Below are 20,394 nucleotides of genomic sequence, written 5' to 3'. Positions count from 1 at the left end.
CACCTGTCCTATTCTACATAGGGGTCCTAGAGTTACCAGGTCCCAAGAAAAGCACAGGGACAGCTGATTCATCCCCAAGAACAGCCACCATCTCCTATTGCCAAGCCTGTCTGAGCAAACTAGGCTGTGTTTCTTCCCCAGACTCAATACAAGCGTCATGGGAATGTGGAAAAGTTCTGCAAATTGACTTGACGGGCCATTAAATGCAGCTTAGACTTTGTAGTAACTGAGTTTCTGCTCATGAGGTTTTTACAAGTGTGTGCATATATTACATGGAACATGTGTAGAGTGTGTACAGATGCCTGCTTTCTCACTCATTATGCACATTCCTCTTGAATATCCCCTTACGTGAGTGTGTGGCACACTCAAGTAGGCAGCAAACAGAGAGGGTGGGAATTTTTGTGTTTAGAGCCATCTGGTAAACAGCCATTTGCCTAGGACAAGAAACCAGGTTCATGCCAGGTGAACAGTGGAGAATCCCAGGGCAGCCTGGTAACCGTTCTGTGTGTTTATTTGCCAAACTGCTTGAAACTAGCCCCAAAAGGCAATGTGGGAAGCAGAGGGTAAAGTCCTTCATCATAAAAATCTGTCTTTCTCTCCTGTAGTTTCTTTACCATCACCACAACCACTACCCAATACCACATTATTCACAGCATCTGATGCCAGTGAAACCAGTGGAAACTGGACACAAGCAAGCAAGAAAAGTTCATCAGATGAAGAGGCCTGCCTGTGTCTTCAGCACAGGTATAGGTCACTCCAGAATGTGGAATCATGATGTTCCTTATCCATTGCAACCAATCAACAAGGAGCAATTTTTTGGTAGAGAGTCAAATAATAACTATGAAATCATTTAGCATCAATGAAGCCCAAAAATCGGTGGCATTAGCAGTGCCACAGTCATTTTCTAAATTTCCTTATACTTGTTCTAAGCTCTAACTCCTGTAACATATGTACATATGTATCCAAACCTTTAGATCCTACCCTGCCTTTTAATAAAGTATGGGAGAGGACTCATGGAAGCCAAGAATGAAGAAGTAACTCCATAGAGTAGAAGATTTAAAGAAAAACATTTGTAAAATAAGATTAACTGAAACCTTGATTTCATTTATTTCCTTTGATGGCATAAGTTAACAGAGGTTACCTTTGAGTGGTGGAGTTACAGGTTAGTTTTATTTTCTTCTTTAGAACTTTCTTTTTCTTCAAATTTCTAAAATAAGCATTGATTTCTTTATAATCATAAAAAAAGTCATTTGTTAATGTACATTTCTTGTATTCCCTTCTTTAAATGTGAAAAAAGTTGTCCTTCTGATGCCCTCTTTGTGGTATTCAAAGGCTCACCAGTGCCACCCCACCCAAGATAGCCCCATTAGTCTCTATGTAGGACCAGATTTTTTACTTTCCATTATGCTTTTATGTCCCAAGTAGCTTTAAAAAAGTCAAGAGGCTACTTGCCTGCATCTCCACTTCAGCAGAATCGCCTCTCGGCAGCGCCCCAGTCTCCAGTTCTGAGACACCTTCACCCGTTCCTTCACTGGGACACTGGTCATCCTATGTTCAGACAGAACAAATAATCCAATCACTACAACTTATTGCCAACCACAGAAAACTCCATGGGCTTACTGAGTCAGGATTCAGGAGCATCCAGAATACAAGTAAAGAGATTAGGAGACCGGGAAGGAGTAACTGTTCTCTTTCCATACTTGACTAACTAAAAAAGCCAAGGAGAAAAGCCTGTCCTTTAAACTATTAAAAATGTCCACAGTGATGCCAAAGCAATCTAATGGAGAATGGATGACAATCCTGGAACCCCTGGATGGTCCAGATTGGGAGTAAAAAAAAAAAATGAAATGAACCCTGACCCCTACCTCACACCATACAGGAAAAGTAATTCAAAACAGGTCATAAACTTAAAATCTAAAACTATAAAGCTGTCAGAAGAAAACACATGAAAACATCTCTTTGACTACGACGGTAGACATAGATTTCTTAGGATACAGAAAGCAATAACAGACAAAAAAATCCAATAAATCAGACTTCATCAAATCCAAAACCTCTGTTCACCAAAATTAATACACAAGCCGTCATCTGGGAGAAAAGATTCACAGAATGTATATCTGATAGGAGTTTGTACCCTGATGAGGAAGTCCTCTCTGTATTTGTTCATATATTTTTGGAAGACCAATAAGAAACTCTCCTACATTGTTGGTGGGAAAGCAAAATGGTACAGCCATTTTGGGAAAAGGTCTGGCAGTTTATTATAAATCTAAACATATTATGTACTCTATGAACTAGCAATAACTTTAGAGAAACAAAAACACTTACACAAGAATGTTCATAGGAGTTTTAGTAATAGCCAAAAGTGGTAAACAGCCCAGGCATCCATCAACAGGAAAGTGGATAAACACACTAGGGTAGGTTCATATAATGGAATACTACTTAGCAAAAAAAGGAAAGAAGTACTGATACACATCGTAATGTGGATGAATCACAGAAACATTATGTTGAATGAAATAAATTTTACACAAAAGAGATCATAGTGTATGATTTCATTTACATAAAGCTTGAGAAGAGAGACAACTAACCTATGGTGAAAAAAATCAGAACAATTATTACCACCAGGGTAGGGATGGAGACTGACTAGCAAAGAACATTTGGAAACTTTCTGAGGTAATATTCTATATTTAAGTCTTGAGGGGGTTTGGGTTATACAAGTGTATATGCATTTGTGAGAAATGGACCAAATGTGCAGGATGTGGTGGCTCACAACTGTAATCGCAACACTTTGGGAGGCCAAGATGGGAGGATCACTTGAGCCCAGGAAATTGAGGTTACAGTGAGCAGTAGTTCCACCACTGCACTCCAGCCTAGGCAACAGAATAAGATTCCCTCTCTAAAAAAATAAAAGAGAAAAGAAATACATCAAATGATACACAAGATTTGTGCAGTTCACTCAAATATAAATTCACTGTATATATATTTTTCTTTAAAAAAAACCCATAAACTAATATAATCTAATCAATGATATGCATGCACATGGAAGCCTTTAGGGATAAATGTACTGATATCTGTAACTTATTTTGAAATGCATGATAAAGCAAATACAGCCAAATATTAATTGTAGAACCTAGGTGGTGCATATATGAATGTTCATGGTACAATTCATTCAACTTTTCTATGAGTTTTAAATTCTTCAAAACATTGGAGGGCGAGTGTCAACAGTACTTTCTGGGTGAGCTGAGTTAACAGCAATAAGACAGCACACAAGCAACAGGAATGGCACCATTTGGGGATGGGTTAATAGGCAATAGGGAGAAGAGCTCTAAGCCCCTTAGCGAGTATACCTTTGAAGAGAATTTTGAAATCATGAGCAAGAATTTGAAAATTCCATTTTAGGCTCCCATATATCTCCTGTGTCTCCTTAGCTTGCCTCACTGCCCATACAAGGTACACTGCTTGGGACACAGAGTGATAACTGCCATGTCTGCCTGGAAATTTGCTGGCCAAGGAGAGATACACTCATTTCTTCCAGCCTCTACTTATACCTTCACATTTACCATATTTTACTAAAAGCCAGCAAACAAGTCCGGCTTTCAAGATTCTAACGGACACAGCTTAGAAAGAATTGTTTTGGCAGGCAGAGAGAAGATACCTACTTCATTTTTAGCTAAATAATACTCTGCCTCCTGGTGTTATTTCATTTATTTATTTGTATAGAATAATTATTTTTGGTTAATAAAGTAATAAATGCACAGGATTTAAAAAAACACAGATAGTATGAAAGGTTAACAATGCAAAAGTGAGTCTTTCTCGAAACCCCTAGCCAAGACTCTCCCTCTCTAGAGGCAACTATGTATTCACTGTAGATAAGTATATATGCATGTTGCCCAGGCTGGTCTCCAACACCTGGCCTCAAGCAATCCTCTTGCCTTGGCCTCCCAAAGTACTGGGATTACAGGCATGAGCCACCACACCTGGCCAATTGAATACTATTTTTAAATGATATAGAATGTTATAAATCTCTCTGGGTCATTATTCCAATTGCAATTTATTTAACCAACATTGAATGTGGTGTTTACAATATGCCAGGCACTGTTTTCATTTGCCCAATGCCTTATGCATATCAATAAGTGCTGATAAAGAGCAATTATATTTCTTATATTTCTAGAAAGTATATTCCTAGGAAGTATATTCTTTTCAATTGGAAATAAGCAATAAGCAACTGACTTTGATTTTAAAAAAAGAAAGCAAGAAATGGCCCAAACTGATATGAATTTAATAGATAATAAACAGAAAATTGTAAACTAAGGAAATAAATCACTTTAATTAGTGCTATTAGGTTTGTATAGCACGTTGACTTTATTAGAAAGAAAGGAGAGAGGGAATAAGAATATGAGTGGCTAGAAAGAACACTGGAAGGATAAAATAAAATACCCATAGTTAACTGTGGGTAGTCAACTTTGGGTGTTTTTATTTTCTCCTTTATGTTTTTACATATTTTCTAATTTTTCTTTTTAAAAAAATTTTTAATTTCAGTAGCTTTAGGGGTACAAGTGGTTTTGGTTACATGGATGAATTGTATAATGATGAAGTCTGGACTTTTAGTATACTAGTTACCTAAGTAGCGTATGTTTTGTACCCAGTAGGTAATTTTTCTATCACTCACCCCCCTCCCACCTTCCTCCCTTCTGAATCTGCAATGTCCATTACACCACTCTGTATGCCTGTGTGTACCCATGCCTTAGCTCTCACTTATAAGTGAGAACATGCAGTATTTGGTTTTCACTCCTGCATTACTTCATTTAGGATAATGGCCTCCAATTCCATCCAAGTTATGTCATTCCTTTTTATGGCTGAGTAATATTCAAATACTCATTAAAATAGTAATAATAAATGCTGTTGACAAAACTTGTTGAATATCAATAGAGAAAAAAACTGATTTAGATTGCCATCTCATACCACAATATAATAAATTCCAAAAATATGAGGGTGAATTTAAAAGTTTAACTAGAAAAAAACAAGATATATACATATTTCAATGATGAGCAGAGATAATTTCCCAATTGAAATGGGGATAATAGAAATTGAAAATCTTCATATAAATCTATTGAAGCAACAGAAATGTATCAATTATAAAGTATTTGAGTTTAATGCTATTAAATTTGAAATGCTACATAAAGGGAAAAAAGATTAAAAGCAACAGAGTAGGGGAAAAATTTTAACTAACACTATAAACATAAGTTTTATCTCTAAAACTTTTAGGGAGCTGATAAAAATCTCTCAAGATAACACCCTGCCTCCAATACCCTATCATCCATGTCTGACAGAGGAAAAGGACAGTCACAGTGTTCACATGGTAAAACACTGGAGGAAACATCCCCCAAGAATAGTTTACAGGTATGTACATTAAGACAATTTTTAAAGTACCACCCCACATCTATTAAGTAGAAAAAACTAACACTAGCTTTAATTTGATAGAAGAGTATGGATTTGGTTACATGTTGCTTACAGCACATTCAGCTGGTACAGTCTTTCAGAAAGGAATTCTGTTAAGACAAAAGTCATTAAATGACAGCTTATGATCTAGCATTTCTACTTTGAGCACTATATCACGAAGAAATAATTCAAAAGAAAAAATTTTACAAAGATATTTATAGCTGCAGCTATATATTAGAGCTAAAATCTGGAAACAGCCCGAAGATCTGTCTGTGGGGGAGAATAGTATACTAATGCAATGGAATATACTGCCACTAGAAATGACAAATGTGAGGATTGCAAAACATTTTGGCAACAACTATAGCAAGTAATGGTATTTTTAAAACAAAGTTAAATTTACAAAGGTAGAGGTGGGGAGACTACATAAAATTATGTCTCCATAAATAATAGGTTGAGGCCAGGCGCCGTGGCTCACAACTGTAATCCCAGCACTTTTGGAGGCCAAGGAGAGTGGATCACCTGACATCAGGAGTTCGAGATCAGTCTGGCCAACATGGTAAAACCCTGTCTCTACGAAAAATACAAAAATTAGCCAGGTGTTGTGGTGGGCGTCTGTAATCCCAGCTACTTGGGAGGCTGAGGCAGGAGAATCACTTGAACCTGGGAGGCAGAGGTTGCAGTGAGCCGAGATTACACCATTTCACTCCAGCCTGGGTGACAGGAGCGAAACTCTGTCTCAAAAAAAAAAAAAATAATAATAATAATAATAATAACAACAGGTCTAAAGATGTTAATAGATGGTGCTTTATTAAGTGATCAATTGTTGAAAATATGTCACATAATTGTTGATGGTTATGTCTTCCTATTTACCTTTAACTAAAGAGCAGATTAAATAAAATTGAAAAAGCACAGAAGGCAGGCTCAGGAAACTGGGATCTATATCCCAATTCTACCACCTACTAATTATACAACCCAGGTAACTAACTTCTCTAATTATCCATTTCTTCACCTATAAAATGAGGATAATATTTCACACAATTGTTTTCAAAAATGACACCTAAAACGAAATACAGCATATGTCATAAATCACTACAAAAAAAGTTAATTATCTTTACATAAGTATAAGTAGCAGATAATATCCATTAATGATGTCGGCACTAATGTGACTCTAATAATCATTCGTTTTTCTTCTAACTAGTTTAGTTATAACTATTAGAAATTATTCCTCCAATATCAAACTTTTTTATCTTTCAGGCTGAACAATTAGGACTTGGCTATACACATGTTAAGGCTAAAATCTTTTACTGAATTATTCTATTGGGTGAATGTAGTCCCTGGTTTTAAATCACTATAGAGCCACCTACACTACCAGACTACTACTGAGGACAGTAAAAGATACTTAACAGGATGGGCCAAAGGAACTGAAATCTAACCAAAAAAAAAAAAAAAAAAGACTTCCTGTCTACTCTTATCTGCAAATCCCTCCCAGATATAAAGGAAGAAACTGTTTACAGTTATGTCTCTTCTCTTGAATTAGGTCTAAAATTAATGAGTGGTGATGAAACTAAAAAGGGAATATTCTGGATCATAGCAGGAAGAAAACAAAAGCAAAAGAATGAATATATTTCCTGAATTGGAATAAGGACAGCACTTCTCTCATCTCCCTGGTCACTTAACTGCCATGTGACACTTTACTAGGGGTCAAAACACTCTCCTGAGGGTTTGATCATAGCACCAAGAAACTTTCAAAGTTGAACTTTAGAAGCTGCTACCAAACAGCAGGTGCAGGCATCCTCTCCCAAGATGAATATCATAATCAAAATACTTGGCTGTAGTCCTTCAAATTTAGACTTTGAAAAAAAAAAATTCAATTTGGCTTTGACTTGAAAAAGCTCTACTTTGTTAAAAACAATTTAACAACTCAGCTTTTTCATATCTTTTGTCTAACCATCTTGAATGGTTACAGTTTCCCTAACTGTTGGCCAAATCATATCTATATCTTCATTGGTTTCAGGACCTGAAAAATCCAAAGAAATTTTTAAAATATCTCCTTTCTCTGAAAACAGGTATCCCTCCATCCCTATGGGAATGTGTCACTGCCAGTCAAAGGGGGTCAGTAGAACAAGGCAGCAGAAGAAAAGTACCTGAGAAGACAGAAGTAGGTGACCCTTGGAATTCACCAGGGACCCTTGCTCCCATCCTTGAAGCGGCCTCTGGCCAGCCATTTCTCCATATGGTTACTAATGTAAAGTGAGGGTGCTCCTCTCAAAAAAATGATTAGTGCCCTGTAAATAAATCTCTCCGTGGATGTTAACGCACAGAGGACCTGGCCCCGTGGGCCTGGCTGAACTGCCATTTTCCCAGCCCTCCTTCTCTTGCCTCAGGCTCATTTTTCCACTAGGCCCCCTCCCTCTCAGCTTTCCGGCACTTAGTAACCATTAGAGTTTGCATTCCTGGGCATATGACCTATTTTAAACAAAAACAATACAACATGCACCCACAGTAAGCTATCTGGCCCCTTAAAATCTTGGCAAGTGAGTCCAGAGGGACAGAAATTAATCTAGGCAGTTATCTAGAATGACCTTTCATTTCCCCTCTCCTTGTTCACACCCAAAACCAAAAGCAAATAAATAAACCTAGTCTGAAGAAAAATGGCTGGGGGGAAGGAAGGGGAAGTGTAGGTATATCGAAGAGGTCTCAAACTACATATCTCTGAGATCAGAAAACTCCTGGAACACAGATCAATTTCCCTCTCTGTCCCATCTCGCAGCTTGATTCCCCTGGAAGCTACCAATGCTGACCAACTGCATGGATGGCATGATTTCCATAAGCATAACATCCTGCTGATTTGGACGTAAACTTAGGAAAGTGTCTCCAAGTGTAGAACAAGGCCATATCAAGGGGCACTGGGCCAAGGGTTACATACAATGCTTGGGGTTTGGAATTTTATTTTATTTTAATTAATTTATTTTTTTGAGACAGGGTCTCACTGTGTCACCCAGACTGTAGTGCAGTAGTGCAATCTGGGCTCACTGCAACCTCTACCTCCCAGACTCAAGTGATTCTCCTGCCTCAGCCTCCCAAGTAGTTGGGATTACGGGCACATGCCATTACTACCCAGCTAATTTTTGTATGTTTAATAGAGATGGGGTTACACCATGTTGGTCAGGCTGGTCTTAAACTTCAGACCTCAAATGATCCACCTGCCTCGGCCTCCCAAAGTGTTGGGATTACAGGCATGAGCTACAGCGCCGGGCCTTGGGGCTTGGAATTTTAAATTAACACTATATCTTGATTTCTCTTATCTTCTTTCTCTCCAGATTTTTCCCCAGATTGCCTATTCTCACCAGTTCTATCAATGCTAACAACTTGGCTTTAGTGTAAAGTAAGCAGGTCAAAGATAAGAACCTTCTGACTTTTCATTTATACTTGCATTAGCCTGAATCTTCCAATAGCTTCAGTAGCAGAGGTTTATAATTAAGGTTCAAAAAAATTAATCAAAAATCTTTATATCATGTTAAATTGCTTATCCTTTTGACCAAGGAACAGAGAATAGCCCCAAAATTCAGAGTGAAGGCAGACTGCAGGAAACATGCCAGCATGAGGACAAGACCATGCACAAAGAGGGCATGGAGCTGACTGAACTGACCCACAGCTCCCTTGAAAGACCCCCAACTGTCAACCCACTTTACCCATTCAACTCACTTTTCATGCTTCACACTACGCAACTGGACTCCCACCAAGCCAATCTCTTCCACGTTCATTCATACACCCACACTTTCACCTATATTGCCAGCCCCAGCCTACCTTTGCCCCTGACTGCTACTTCTGGGGACTAGTCAAATTCATCCATTCTTTAAAATCTAGATAAAGCCTCTACTTCTGTGACTCTTCCAAACATGACATCTGAACTGTTAGAGGGAACCTACCATACACCTAGGCATTGCTAGCTTTTCACAGCTATACATCATCTTTTTTGTCTAATTTAGTCATAAATTCCACAGGATCAAGTCTTAAACCACTTTGTGCTTCTAAAAGTGGCTCTCAACCATCACTGGGCAGACAAGTGATATAGCAGGAACCCTGAATAAGTGCACCACCAAATTTTAAACAATATATAGAATTTATTTTTGTTCAACTAACAATCCACACTTTTACAGGGATTTCTATCAGACATTAAGCCGAAATATTGCCCATGATACAATTTGCTGAAAATAAAATAAAGATTGCATGTTCAGAGGAACATATATGAACTTTACCTCAAAGGATATAAGAGAACAAGGTCAGGGCTGCAAACAATACTGTTCAAACAGTAACACACCAGGGGGTGAACAAGTAAATAGTATAAATAATCGTGAACAGGTTTTTCAATTTTCTGAAAATTGCTTTTAAAAAAAAATGACATTCACCTTTAATCCTTTAATGTACTATCAAAAATTCTAACATCATACAAAACTATGTCTTTAACACAAAAAGGGAGAACCATGGTCCTAGCATAATAGGTATTTTGATAGACATTGCTTAGGAACTGCTCAAGCAAGAGTTTCCAAAAACATCGTTCTCCATTTGACAAGTCACACTTTGAACAATACCTGTAGCTCCAAAGGCCCTTCCTTAAAATGTATAACATACCACATCTTCAAGAATTCAACCAAAGTCTCCAAATTCTTATTCTAGAGAAGCTCAAGGGAAGAAATCTGAGCAGATAAAGTATCTTAACATGGCACCCACATGTCAAAGATGTCTAAACAGTTTCAGAAGCACTAAGCATAACCCTGGTCCTTTATGTGCATGAGCTTAAGATTCAGAACTTGGCTGTGTTCACATCCTTTTCCTCCTGGCTTTGGTTAGGCTCTGTATTTGCACGGCACTTGACCAGTATGTGTGTTCTGCAAGATGTTAAAGAGATATCTAGCAGTGAAAAAGAGAATGTAATGGTCAAAACATTTTGCACAATGCTGGCTGAAACAAAATTAAACAGGTCCCTCTATCACAGGACTTGCCAGTGCCTTTAATCCCCAATGGACATTGTGATCCCTAAGAAAGGGAATGTGGCGCATAGCATTTTCCCCCACTCATTTGATTACAGAATTAGTTTTTCAAGAATCCCACAATACAACTTTTGGAAAGACTGATCTGGTACTTTCTAAAAATGAACAATGGCAAGAAAGATGCCAATTTTGGGGGGGCAGGGAGCGGTGAACAGGCCTTCCTCTGAGTGAGTCATGAATTAGGCACTAGCAGACTAAGAGGTAAACTTTGTTCTCATACCTTCAAAATGATTTTTCCCTAGACTCCTCATCTGATATGTGAGAAATAATTATACTGCTTTGCTTCCCAGGGTTGTTTTTTATTGTTTTTAATCATGAAACTGTGTTCTATATTAATCATCAAAAGAGGTTCTCAACCCAAGTGACCAGACTTCAAAATCCCTGGTGCCCTTCCAGCCTGAATGAAGGGATGAGGAGAATATGAACCAGACGTCACCCAGAAAGTTTTTACATCTCCAGCTTCTAGGCCATTACGATAAAGTCAAACTGCATGCAAGATAAGGGATGAAGTTCTCCCTTAGCAACTCACTTCTGGAGGGGACAAAAACACATACCACCCATATCTGAACCTTGATTCAACTTTTTGACGTAGACTTTCTAAAGGAAAACTCAAAGAAACATGGGAGGTCAAAGCTGGAACTACAGGGACAAAAGAAAAAGAAGTACTCAAAGACTATTTCCCTTTCTTTAAGGAGAATGAACTCATTACAGGGTTAGTGAGCAGGGGAAATATCATTCCTTTCAGGGAAACAGCTTTCCAGGAAAAGTATCTCAACATATTTACTATAAAACAATTTAATTTCCCTGTCCCATCACCTGCCACCCCATCCTCATCCCCCCTACAAAACCCACAGATTGTGGATTTCCTCTCATTCTTGGCAGAGTTACCAGAAGAAATACAATACCCCCTTCGGACTGCTCCCAACAGCTGCTGGAAAAAGACGGGGGAGCTGGGGGTATCCCTCCAAAGCTGCCTCTAAAAATGACCATTCCCCCTTCCAACTCATATAGCCAGTGAGCATAAGACTTCTATTTTTCTGCTTTCTTAAAGCAAGGGGAGACCACAAAAGCAACAGCATACCCTAATCCAAAATACTTGCTTCCGGCCCATCTGTTCTCCTCAATATGACTCTAAACTGAAGCTTCTGTACAGTAACCACCATTCTATTTCTCCCCTAACATATAAGTATTAAAACAATCATCTACTACCTCGCAAAACCAGTATTTCTTATTTGTTTGTTTAATCTACCAATCTCCAAGTTAGGGTTCCTATCAAACTCCTATTCACTGTAATTTCCTATCTCTGCCCACCTGTCCCAATACCACACACTTCATACAAATAAGAATCCCCCTAGAGGTCAAGAGACTTGAACAACAAAAGTCTAGGAACAAATTCATCAATGGCTACCCTACACCTCAGCCCTTGCCTAATATCATCACACACTAAATCCTCTTCAATTCTGTCTAAAAACGCCCCATCACCAGGCAACAGGAGACATCCAATTATCCTTCAGCCTCTCAGCTGAGACCACCAACAAAGAAGTTCATGAATGTCAACTGGGGGCACAGGCAATATCTCTCTTTGCCGAGGAGAAACTAGAGAGAACCTCCAGCATCATTCCCCAAAGGTGACAGCTAGGGTTGAGTGAAGACCGTGAAAACTGTACAAGAGCTGGGGGAGAAAATATAATGTAAGGAATGATTTGGAATCAGGGGCAGGAGAAGGCGGAGGGATGAACTGGCTGACCCCAAATGTCTTTTCCATCTCTAACTCCTATGATTCTTTGACCTCCAATTTTGTGCTGTGGACAAGGAATGGAAAGTCAACAGACATGGTGATGTTTTGAAAGAGCCTGGCAGTCTGCTCTTGTCATTTAGTGGCCTTTGCATGTATTTTTTAAGGTGTCTCCAAGCCCTGTCTTCATTTCACAGTTGTCACCTTTCTCAGCAATTTGAGCTCATGTCAAATACCAAAAAAGAAGACGAAGAAGAAAGAATGTGCTGGCAATTAATTGTGGGCTAAAGAGGGACAGCAGGCACAGGGGCCCATTGGGTGGGCCCAGACTTCCAGGGAGGGCAATGTGGACAGTCTGGATAAAATGAAGAACTGACTAAAAATTGAGACAAGGCAGCCAAACCTCTAACAGGAGGTAAATTCTTTCTCCAGATAGTCTCCTACTCATTTTTAGAGAAAGCTCAAGTATTTACATGATTCAGGGTACATAAACATATTCTTAATTACCATAACCATCTTGATTCAATTGATTACAATTGGAGTTCCATCTGAGCAAGACTGCTGAATAGGAAGGACTTTCCTTAAGAGTAAACCAAATCTTAGGATTCTCAACCTTGACTCATGGTTGACATACCTGAGGTAAATTCTGAAGCTTAGCAAAAGTCAGTTTCTGCAGATCAAAGTGGGGAGTCTGCCAATTTTCACTGAAAATTCAAAACCCAATTTTCTCCTCTTTTTTTCAAACAGTTGATCTCATCTTAATTTTCAAATATTTTTGGAGCCTGGTCTCAAGAAGAATCTGCCTAAATTTCTCACTGTTCCATGGTTACATGTCAGGACCAGAAACTAATCCAGTGCCAGGGTCAACCCAGAGCTAAGGTTAAGTTGTCACACACAAGTAATTCTTTTCTAAGTCACACATTCAAAAATAATTTTTTAAAAAACCTGTATACTGACTCAGTGACCTCACTGTCAGTTGGGGATTTCAGCAGCTCAAGCACAATCTTTACCTTAGATGAAGGTTCCAGGTGCAAAAAAAAAAAAAAAAAAAAAGTATGGAGTACTGAAATATTTTCAGAGCTCTCATTACAGTATGAACTTATACTACAGATTGCTCATCTCACAGACTGTGAAGACATTGGGTTTCTCCATGTTTCTGTCTTGAAAGCTAGAAAATTCAGCCCCTACCACTCAAGTTTTACAAGACTGGAAAGGATATAAACAGCTTCTGTATTCTCATGGTCTTAGAGAAGGCTTCTTCCATTCTTCCAGTTCGCATTTGGAGGTAGTAACTGCACTAGACCATGTCCTGCTTCCACAGGTGTACTGTTTTATTTTGAACCTGTAAACTAAACTCTATTTTATTAACTCATAGAAACTATTAGAAATAAGGCCTTTCCAAATGCTAAAGACAATAAATACATCCATATATGAAATCATTCCATGAATCAGAGAACAAATAAGTGACTCTCCTCCCTGGGAAAGGCAGAAAACTGGAGAAAGCCTAAGCTACTTTGAGTTGTTAATTGTTTTCTGAAGATCACAGTTTAGGCCTTAAATGTAACCAGTTAGCAATACCTTCTCCATTCAGAGTAGGAAACTAGTTAGGAAACTATATGCTTTCTGGGCCAAGAAAATGCTCTTAGGCACAATCATTTTAAAACAAATAAACACACTCTGCTTATCTGTGTCTATCTCACCACTCTGGACGTTAATCATCACTGAAATAGATACCCCAGGCCCCCAGCCTCAAAGAGCTCCAAGGCTACAGGACCCCTCCACAGGAATGAATGTACAAGCCAGGACAAACACCTCAGGAGCCTCACTCCCTGAACACCTATTGTTAATTCCAGGCAAATCTATCATAGGCAAATGCAAGACAGCACCCAGATACTGCTCAAAGGCTATTTACAATAAAATTCCTGTTTGACAATATGTAGCACTTCATTCGGGAGGAAAATCAAGTAAGCTTTCTTTAACATAAGACTGGCAGTAGAATATTTTTAAAATAGCTTTACATGCACAGATATACTTTTTCTCTCCATTATTTGCATTTGTTAATTTTCAGTATCAGAATTTGCAGATAGCACTCCTGTTCTTCCCCTGTCATACTGTCTACTTCTTGCATTCAGCCTACATTATCAACTGACAGCTGAATTCCACTGTCTTGTTCTTGTAAACGGAACTAGGTTAGTTTATCCTGTTACTCTTTAGGGAAAATTTGAAAGACTGCTATATGAAACATTTCTTTGATTTTTATTGTTATATTCAGGATATTTCTATTCCAATAGGCTTCATAAAATCTCCACACAAAACTGATTTTAAATCAGATGACTGACTCCAACTATCTTTGCGTCCCTTTAAAAAGAAAAAAGAAAAAAAAGCTTAGTACCTATTAGTGTTCACTGTTCAGGCAAAAGGGAAGCAAATTGTTTGTTTGTGGTTTTAAAGTGGCCAGAATGCCTTCAAGCACAAGTATAAGACCATTAGCAAATCACAAGGAACCAAAGCAGTTCATCTTACTCAACAAAGCTATGATCAGTTAGGAACAGCCAAACTGAATGGGACTTGCCCTGGGCCGGAAGGTCAGTAAACCTTAGCAGTTTGTGTTTCTGAGAATCAAGAGGCTCTTCATCCCCAAGTGCAGGCCCTAAGTCCGCAGGTTCTGCTGTCATGTTTCCAAAAACATTCAGGACAGGTGAGAGAAACCAAGCAGACTGTGTGTGTGTGTGTGTGTGTGTGTGTGTGTGTGTGTGTGTGTGTGTTTTCCCCTTTGTCTTTAGGCAGCACCTCTAAGTCAAACCATCCCCACTTTTGCTATATACAGACTACCTAGAGGAGAACCCAAACAATTAAAAAGTTCCATTTTACAATTTACTGAGTGCTTGCTATGTGCTTAATGTTGTACTAGCCAGCATTCTACATTTAAGCCTCATTTTATCAGGCAAGGTTATTCCCATTCTTTATAGGTAATAAAACCTAGGGCCAGTGAGGTTATGTGGCTTCTGATCAAATCCAGTTTTGTGTAATGCTGATAAAAACTCATCTCACTTATCTAGTCTGCAGTTAATTAGCCCAAAGCATGAACAACAGCCCTGCCACTATCCACGCAGCCATACTCTTGCTGTACTTTGGGTCCGGCTTTGCTGACTCCCTAAGTGGACTAGGGTGCATGCCTTCTTCCTCCAGGGATGACAACCACCTCTCTCTGTGGCTTATTAAGTCTCTGCAGCTGTCCAGAAACGGACCACACTGGTAAACATTCTCTCCACCTGCTGTAACACGCGTAACTTCTTCCCTCAACTCAGAAAACCCGAGCACTGACCCTGCTCTTTATCAAGTGCTATGGTAAAACAACTTCCCTAGAAGGCCAGGACACCTTACCCTAGGACACAGGCGAGAAATCAAAACACACATGTCTAATAAATAATAAAGCCATATCATTTGGCAATCTCAAAGCATTTTACACCATAAATTCACTTTCATTTTTGTTATTACTGCTACAGAATGTAGATTCATTCCCAGTATCTCTCTTTTAGAGCATTTGAAAATAAACACCAATACTTTCATTCATTCACTCAATCTCTATATGAAGAGAGAGAAAGCCAAACTTTGCCTTGGCTGGCTTGGGTTCCAGTTGTTTTAGACTTCTCTTATAGGTCAACTGATGATATTCTTTGAAATAGTTATTCTCATAAGAAAGGAAAAGAATAAAAAACTATTTCTGCAGGTGACAAGACTGCATGCCCAAGAAGTCCCAAGGAATCCTTATCATGAACAAAATCATCCTAGAATAAAAAGAATAAAAAACCATCAAATTCAAAATTTACAAAAGTAATCTTCTACATTCAGTAATACCCAGCCAGAAAACATACCGAAGAGAGTATATCTGCAATAAAAACGAAATGCATAACATATTCAGAAATACATAGCAGTGCAACAACAGATATGTGAGAACTTTATCATGAAAACCACAAAAGTCCTTGAAAAAGTACAGAATTTTTTTTTGACGGCGAGTTGAACAGAAGTGTAGAGGTGACACACACACATAAATCCAACAGGATAATCTTACCCTGACAGATTACTAGACTCCATCAAAAAGTAACAATATTTAAAATACTATGGAAATGGAAAACTGTATCAGTAACACAAAATGAAGAGTTCAGATACAGATCCAATATACACACATATATGTATGTGTATATACATGTGTATATTATATATATATATAAACTTATTATATGGCAAAATAAGCTTTCCAAAACAAAGGAAAAGAGAATTACTTAACAAAGTTGTAGTGATAACTAAGGTAGCCGTTGAGGCTACCTAACAAGAATAGTAAGTTGAATTCACCTCTTGCACCAAAAGTGGTACTGATGAAAGTGTTAACTATTAAAAAATCAAATTAGGCCGGGCACGGTGGCTCACCCCTGTAATCCCAGCACTTTGGGAGGCCAAGACAGGTGGATAACCTGAGGTCCAGAGTTCGAGACCAGCCTGACCAAAATGGAGAAACCCTATCTCTACTAAAAATACAAAATTATCTGGGTGTGGTGGTGCATGCCTGTAATCCCAGCTATGCAGGAGGCTGCGGCAGGAGAATCGCTTAAACCCACGAAGCGGTTGTGGTGAGCCAAGATCACACCACTGCACTCCAACCTGGGCAACAAGAGTGAAACTCCGTCTCAAAAAAAAAAAAAATCAAATTTGTAAGAAAACCAGTGGGAAATAGATTTATCAGGTCTGTGGAGGAATTATAAATTTCTCAGCTTTGGAGAAAAAAAGAGAAAAAAAATCACAAAAGACTGGCAGAGCCTAATAAAGTGTAAAACAGTAAAGTAAAATAAATTGACCGGGAAAAATATCTGGTTCAAAGATGACAGACTAGATTCTAACATCTAAGACCCACAAAGATTCCAAATTTATAGGAAAAACACGAAGACCCCAGTAATAAATGGGCAAAGAGTGGGAACAGACAGTCTCGGAGGTGAAACAAACACATGGGAATATATTTATCCTGGCCAGTGGTAAAAGGCATGCAAAATAATACAACTTTGGTACCTTAAATGACCACTAAAGTAGCAAAGATTTTCTAAATTCTCACCTAAAATTTGTTCACTCTGTGCTGTTTCCACTATAAAGTGGTACAGCACCTCTGCAAACCATAACCTTTGCTATAATGCCACCTTGAGACTTTATCCTAAGGAACTAATTTTTTTAAAATATATATGGTATGACATGTGACTTATACTTCAGTAAAGCTGTTACTTACAAATGCATCATTTCATTATTATCTATAATAACAAAAAGCTGAACACAACATGTAAGTTTAATAGTAGAGGGATGTTCTTTAATCTCATTATGGGACAGCTCACAAACATTTACTATGTACCTATTCTGTCACGATCAGTAAGACAGCAACTATGTGTGCAACTGAAAAGTTTTTTAAATTAAAATAATTGTCTAGAGGTGATGGTATTATGGCTTTTTATGTTTTTAAAAACGTTCTTTGTCATAATGTACTAGAAAGAACTACTTTTTAAAAAACGGGTGGAAGAGGGGGCAATCTGAAAGGTCTTACTCCCTCAATTCCCTACATGTTTTTTCCTTCCTATTTAACAGCTTAAGTGGTTCAGAAAAGTTTTTCATTCACAGGTCTCAGACCCTACCAAAAACAGGCCAAATTGCAATACCATGTCTTGTGCACATCCTGGACAGACTCCAGCCTCCTGCCTCAAGCAGGCCCCCTTTTTCGTATTGCTCTGCCTGTGTGAAGTCATAAACTATGGCTGAACACTGGGACCGAGGGCCTTGCATTAAGGTCCGAGCCCTGAAGCTTAACAACCTTTAGAAAAGGGTAGGGAGGATGAAAGATGAAAAGTCCACAAAAATTTATGATAGACCACTTAAGGAACCTGGGTCCTAGACCTGGACTGGAGGAGTAGTCCAAAGCACAAAGGAACCACATAGACCAAACTGGCTCCTCTGGGGCTAAGGAACCCGGCAGCTAAATCTCTGCAAAAAGACACAATCGAAAGCTTTAGGGAGTGCCTAAGATGGCTAATTGTGAGGAGCGGCCCACCGGGTAGGGTGCCTACTGAGGGATGCTCTCGGGAGGCTGCCTCAGATGGAGGCCTTGGGGAGAAGGGGCAAAAGGGCCCCCGAGAGTGCTTGGGAAGGGGTGTAGGCGGAGGCCAGCTGTAGGCCTAGGAACTCGGAGTGCGACACGACCCTGGGCCGACCAGGCCGCGGCGCCCCGCCCTTTCCCGGGACACGGGGCCGGCCCGGGGCGGGGAGCGGGCGGGCGAGCGGACGCTTACAGGTCGGTGCCGAGCCGCGTGAAGCCGGAGTTGAGCGAGGCCCGGGCTATCCGGCGCCAGAGCAGGTCGCAGCTGGTGAAGCGCCGCAGCCAGCGGCACACCTGGGCCAGGCGGCCGAGGGCCCGCATGTCCAGGTAGGAGCAGATGAGCAGCAGCAGCTCCTCTGGCAAGCGCCAGAGCGCAGGCCCCGCGGCTGGGCGGGCGGCCGACTCCCGAGCCGCCTCCTCCTCCTCCTCCCCGGCCGCCGCCGCCATGGCCACCCCTGTCCCCGGGATGTCGGCCCAAGCCTGACCCCCTCGTCTCTGTGCTCTTCCCGGCCTGGCGCCCTCCCGCCGCCTAGCCCTGACCCTCCATGCCTCCTTCTTCCTATACTCTCTTCCTTGTGCCTCCTTCCCGGCCCCTGCACTCCCCTCATCTCCTTTGATGATGCCTCTCGCCCCTTCCTCCACGCTTCCGCCTCCCTCTGCTTCCTCCCTTGGGCATGCCCTCGCTCCCGCCTCAGCCTCCGGCCCCGCTGCCTCCTTCGCCGTCTGTGGCCCGGGCTTCCCTTCCGCCCCGCTTCCTCTTCCGCCTTGCCCGGCTCTCGCTTTTCCCTTCCCCTTCCCTTTCCTTCGCTTCCCCCTCGCCACCCTCCCTTCCTGCAGCTTCCTCGCCTCTCCGCCCTCGCCCTCGCCCGGCCCGCCGTTCCCGGGGGGCCCCGAGCGGCCCTGGCTGCCCATGAGCGGCGGCGGGGCCGGCCCGACGCGGAGCCCAGCCCGAGCCGCCACCGCCGCCGCCCCGGGAGGAGGCGACACCATGTCGGACCGGGTCACATGGGGCGGCGCGGGCCGAGCCCTGGGCACGCCCCTCACACCTGCGGCCTTGGAGCCACTTCGGGGTGCGGGCTGGGGCCGGGGCGCGGACACCACCCCCGCAAACCCGGGAGCCCTTGGTGGAAGCACAGGAGTTCGAGTTGCAAACACGTGAGGCCGGTTTCAGGGCCCTGCCTAAGGCCACAAGAGGACCCGCTGCCCTCAGGAAGCGGCCATTTGGAGCACCTGTCCTCAAGAAGCCCGTAGTTGGGTGGCCTTCCCCCTCTAGGTGCCCTCCTCTTCCTCGAGTGATGCCTCCTATCCACAGGCCACATGTGAGGGCCCAACGAATCTGCAGCCCTAGAAGTTGACAGGTTCCAAAGCTTAGGTTCTCACACAGGCCTGGAAGCACGGTCCTGGCGTGAGCTTGGGTATTAGACATATTTGGGGATTTGCAGTCTTCTAGATCCTGAGTCCATAACTTCAAAAACAGTCATGTATCAGGAAATGGCACAGCTAGGGATTCTTATCAGTCACCACCTAAGTGCAAGTTGATTATCCGAGGACTCAGCATCCATTCTTCATACCACCCATTCGATTCACATGGCATTAATCTGAAGGGAGAGCTACTGAGGTCTAGACCTGTGCTGTCCAACAGTGTCCTCCCTAGTCACATGTGGCTGCTGAGCATTTGAAATTTGGCTAAAACAAATTGAAATGGGCTATGAGTGAGAAATGCACACCAGATTTTGAAGCCATACAAAAAAAATGCAAAATATCTCATTAATAATTTTATATTGATTACATATTAAAGTGTTCATATTTTGGATACGCTGTATTGGGCTAAATACAATATATTTTATTTATTTATTTATTTATTTATTTATTTATTTATTTTTGAGATGGAGTCTTGCTCTGTCGCCCAGGCTGGAGTGCAGTGGCCGGATCTCAGCTCACTGCAAGCTCCGCCACCCGGGTTTATGCCATTCTCCTGCCTCAGCCTCCCTAGTAGCTGGGACTACAGGCGCCCGCCACCTCGCCCGGCTAGTTTTTTGTATTTTTTA

General features: G+C 40.9%; 1 protein-coding gene across 7 annotated transcripts in view; it reads right to left on the bottom strand.

Annotated features, from left to right (window-relative positions):
- The window catches only part of FBXW4 (F-box and WD repeat domain containing 4), an 86,942-nt gene extending 67,202 nt beyond the window's left edge, over nt 1-19,740 (bottom strand). For 3 of the 7 annotated variants that reach the window (XR_004430893.1, XM_033185058.1, XM_033185066.1), the window contains exons 1-2: nt 18,540-19,740; nt 1,453-1,548 (exon numbers count right to left, since the gene is read on the bottom strand). Coding sequence is in view for 6 of the 7 variants with exons in the window: in XM_033185058.1 (XP_033040949.1) it covers nt 1,453-1,548; nt 18,540-19,336 (893 nt within the window). In the remaining variant the exon portion in view is untranslated. Of the gene's footprint in view, nt 1-1,452; nt 1,549-10,164; nt 10,184-17,912; nt 18,084-18,147; nt 18,167-18,539 lie in introns of those variants that run through there. The other 4 variants (XM_033185079.1, XM_033185104.1, XM_033185098.1 and 1 more) reach the window with 4 other exon arrangements.
- Nucleotides 19,741-20,394: the final 654 nt, after the last annotated feature.

Source organism: Trachypithecus francoisi, unplaced genomic scaffold (assembly GCF_009764315.1).
Source record: "Trachypithecus francoisi isolate TF-2019V2 unplaced genomic scaffold, Tfra_2.0 Contig01579, whole genome shotgun sequence".
Classification (NCBI taxonomy): Eukaryota; Metazoa; Chordata; class Mammalia; order Primates; family Cercopithecidae; genus Trachypithecus; species Trachypithecus francoisi.
The sequence above is the reverse complement of the archived record's forward strand: the minus strand, read 5'-3'. Positions and strand labels throughout refer to the sequence as shown.